This window comes from Aedes albopictus, chromosome 3, assembly GCF_035046485.1.
Source record: "Aedes albopictus strain Foshan chromosome 3, AalbF5, whole genome shotgun sequence".
Lineage (NCBI taxonomy): Eukaryota > Metazoa > Arthropoda > Insecta > Diptera > Culicidae > Aedes > Aedes albopictus.
Genome location: NC_085138.1, coordinates 6965793 through 6969862, shown reverse-complemented (window position 1 = coordinate 6969862; position 4070 = coordinate 6965793). Strand labels below are relative to the sequence as shown.

The window sequence follows — 4070 nt, the reverse complement described above, 5'->3', positions numbered from 1 at the left end:
ACGACATTTCAGTTAAAATAACCTTTACCGATTGAGTTCGTTATTCATTTTTACCGAGATCAAATTTGGAGATTAAGTGTGTAACACGGTTTTTTTTACACGGTTTCGCGAATTAACACGGTTTTTTTTACACGGTTTCGCGAATTAACACGGTTTGTTTTCTACACGAGATGTATCCCCCGTGTAAAAAAAGACCTTAGTGTACTTGTTTTTAAAAATATAAAAGTCGGTGAAATACTGTTACATGGAAAAATATTGAGAAAATTCGCTAAAAAACTATCAAAGTTACCCCGTTATACGGTACAGTTTTTGTATGAAGGACATAAACCTTGCCATAAAACACCTCACATTCCAGTTGTGACAGTTGTGCGCGCGTAAAATGCAATGTTTTGGTTTCGCGTTACTGAAATCTCAGTATTATCCGATTTTTACTGAAAACTCGGTTTCTGATATTACTGACTTTTTCATGCTACTGACTTCTGTACGGCAAACTTTGGCTACAACCGTATACTCAGTACTTCGCATTACCGAGTCCAGCAAAAAGGAAAAACAAATACTGAAATTCAGTTGCTTTTCAACAGAACTGCTGAAATTTCGGTAATATCATCGATTCACAGTTTGAGTTCAGTTAAAAAAATTACCGAACAGAGAAGCCGCGATTAAGTGTGTAGCAATAACAATTAATTATAGTTATAACAATTAATTATAGTTATAACAATTATTTATATGACTTCGGAATTACATTAAAGATGGCAACACTTAACACTGCAACACATGAGAAATGTCGCACAACACTTTCCACATGTTGCATTGCCATTCCATTTGTTTACAAACAAAACCATTTGACTTATCATATCAGTTTAGTGCTTTCATACCGCTCTTACGGCACAGCCAGCCAGCGGAAGGAACGATAATCAGTGCAGTGATGAATTTTCAAATTATCCCGCGATCATTATGGCGGCAACAAACCCGATTCTACAGCTATAAACCGGTGAAAAGAGTATCGCTACCGCCAGCTAACAAACTGCCTCAGAACGCGGACACTGCCGGCGGTAATTTATCACTCACAAATGATCTCAAATCACGAATCCGCGCAACCGGCCCGATTCCGGTGGCCACCTACATGAAACAGGTGCTCACCAATCCATCCGCGGGCTACTACATGACCAGTGGCGACGTGCTCGGAAGCAAGGGCGATTTCATCACGTCGCCGGAAATCGGACAGATCTTCGGCGAGATGATTGCGGCGTGGTGTGTTAACGAGTGGTCCAAGTTCGGGCGACCGGTGCCCTTCCAGCTGATCGAACTGGGACCCGGAAAGGGGACCATGATGCGCGATGTGCTGAGGGTGTTTGACCAGCTGAAGGTGAGCAGCCACGGGATGGCCGTCCAGATGGTCGAGATGAGTGAGCATTTGAGTGCGGTGCAGGCGGAAGTGCTGTGCCGAAGCAGCACGGAATATACGGATAAACCTTACTATCGATTTGGTGTGACTGCGAACGGGACCAAGATTTACTGGTATCGACAGCTTGAGGATGTTCCGGAAGGGTTTGCCGTGGTGCTGGCACATGAGTTTTTCGATGCGCTTCCGGTTCATAAGTTTGTGAAGCAGGACAATGCCTGGAAGGAAGTTCTAATCGACATTGAGCCCCAGAAGGAGGACCGTTTCCGATTCATCGTCTCCAAATCGGAAACGCCTATGCTAAGGCTGTTCCTGAATAATTACACTGATCTGCTCGAAGACCGAACCCATTTCGAGATTTCGTTTGAGGCGGAATCGATTGTACGGCAAATTGGCGCCCGGTTTAGCGCCAACGGTGGATTTGGTCTGGTGGTAGATTACGGTCATTTGGGTGACAAACGGGACACGTTCCGAGCGTTTAAGAATCACAAACTGCATGATCCACTGCTGGAGCCGGGAAGTGCCGATTTGACGGCGGATGTCGACTTCAGTCTGTTGAATCGGTTTTGTGAGGATACGGCACAGATTGTGACGATCGGACCGACTAGTCAACGGGCGTTCCTGGAAGCGGCAGGTGCACAGGAGCGATTGAATGTTTTGATGAGCAACGGTGGCCTGAGCGAAGGGGAAAAACAGCGGTTAGCGGATGGATTCAGGATGCTGACCGATCCGGAACAGATGGGCGAAAGGTTCAAATTTTTCGGACTGTACCCGAAGGAGTTGGAGAGTTTTGTCAGGCGAAAGTTATAGGAATTTGGAATAAACAGATGTTGAGCATTAAAAAACTGAGCTTTATTTTTGTGAAATAGGTTGTTTAATACAAAGATTTATTTATATATCAGTTATATAGAGTAATTGTTCCCGTCGTTGCGGTAGTTCCTAATGTTGCGGTAATGGCAATTGTTTAGGCTTAAAGTTATGTCGCAGAAGACGTTCAAGTTTGACGCAGCACCTTGTGTAAAGTGCCATTTACACTTATCAATAAGTTGATTCAACCAAGAGGTTCAATCTTTCCTTCAACTTCATCAAGAAACACAATTTGATGGAAATATTGCTAAATGTATTGCTTGCATTTTTATTGCGGAGAAGATGGATGATAATGTTGAATCTTGATATAAATACTGATCAACCTGCAAAAGCGAGGATTGAGGTTGATGTTCATATCCTCAATATTTCCCCTCCGAAAGATTGATCCAACCACCACTATCATCCAGTCCATCAAGATCATTCAAGTCCGTCAAACTTTCCCCTCAAGTTGTTTCATTCGATCAATCCAGCAGGGTAAAAGAGTCAGCAGATTGAGCGAAGACCATTCCATCAGTGAGGAAGAGATAGCAATTCACCAACGTTCAGCGCGTGGTTCACGGCGTTCATGGTGGCCAGTTCAATTGAATTTTATGGAATGCTTTGAAAGCAAATTTCTAGAAATAAAGTGTCACGTTTTTGCATTGTAAATATTATAAAGACTTGATCATTGAGAAAGTGCCAATGTCAATGCTTCGCTTGCTTATTCAGTACCATTAATTATTATGAAAAAATAATATTATGATAATTTTGGTCATTTACCAAGCCATATTCGATTTTTTTTGTAAGCATTCATAAACTATTATTTATTGAACCCAATATTTCGGATAAATATGATGAATTGGTAAATAGTGGATCTATTTACTAATTCATCATGCTATTTTCCTAATGTCTTGAGGAGGTTTATGTGTCTTAATTTCTAACACAAGTTATGAACTTCTACCGTTGAATCAAAATATTTCATACAAAATGGAGCTTAAACAATAAGTATAACAGTTACGTTCGAACAAGTTTTAATTTTTGCTAATGTCATAGTGAATATCGAGGTGAATATGTAAAGGAGTATAGGTTTGGAAAACAAAGACTGATAAGAGGTTATTGCCATATTGATTTGTTTGTTTCGCTCATTATTGAAAATGTTTGCTTTATCCTTGGCTTTATCCGTTATTATTAAAATAGGTTTCTCTATAGCTAGATTGATTACTAAACGATAATTAAATTATATGATTTGAGAGTGACTGCGGGTATTTTTGGCAGTTTTTCTCTCTTTACCATAAGGGTTTTCTGTCGTCCAAATTCCTTGAAACCTATTTGTATACAGTTTGATTGGCAAATATGTGACGCCAACTTTAAGTTTATCAGGCTTTAGATAACACCCCATGACGAAGAGAAAAAGCTGTCGAAAATATACTGAGTCTCGGAGTTTCCCTATATCGTTCTAGCATTTTATGCAGAAAGCACTAGAAAATCGCATATGCGCATAAATTAAAGATGTGATATAAAACATCATAAACCAATGTTAAATAGGGTGACAATGGGTATTATCGGCAGGTTTGTTCTCTTCGTCATGGGGGGTTTTCGTCAGCCAAATTGCCTGAAACTGGGCCATATAATTCAGCTTAGTTGGGAAGTATTTGAGACCAACTCTGAGTTCAATAGGTTTCAAAAAACCCCCAAAGACGAAGAGAACAAAACGGCCGAGAATGGGTAATTTCCCCTATTAAACGTTATTTCTAAATAATCTAATGAAAATTTACGATACGCAACTTACTTGTGCTTGAACATGTTTATTTGGCAGCACTTT

At 40.3% G+C, this 4070-nt stretch overlaps 1 protein-coding gene across 1 annotated transcript; it reads left to right on the top strand.

Moving 5' to 3' along the window:
• The first annotated feature begins 843 nt into the window (after positions 1-843).
• Positions 844-2684, top strand: LOC109432359 (protein arginine methyltransferase NDUFAF7 homolog, mitochondrial). The gene has a single exon (XM_019708737.3). The coding sequence runs from the start codon at positions 926-928 to the stop codon at positions 2210-2212; it is 1287 nt and encodes a 428-aa protein (XP_019564282.3). The 5' UTR covers positions 844-925; the 3' UTR covers positions 2213-2684.
• The last annotated feature ends 1386 nt before the right edge of the window (positions 2685-4070 follow it).

Bases quoted from the DNA above. Each gene is read 5' to 3' on its own strand.
- LOC109432359 (XM_019708737.3), top strand. From the start codon at position 926: ATGAATTTTCAAATTATCCCGCGATCATTATGGCGGCAACAAACCCGA.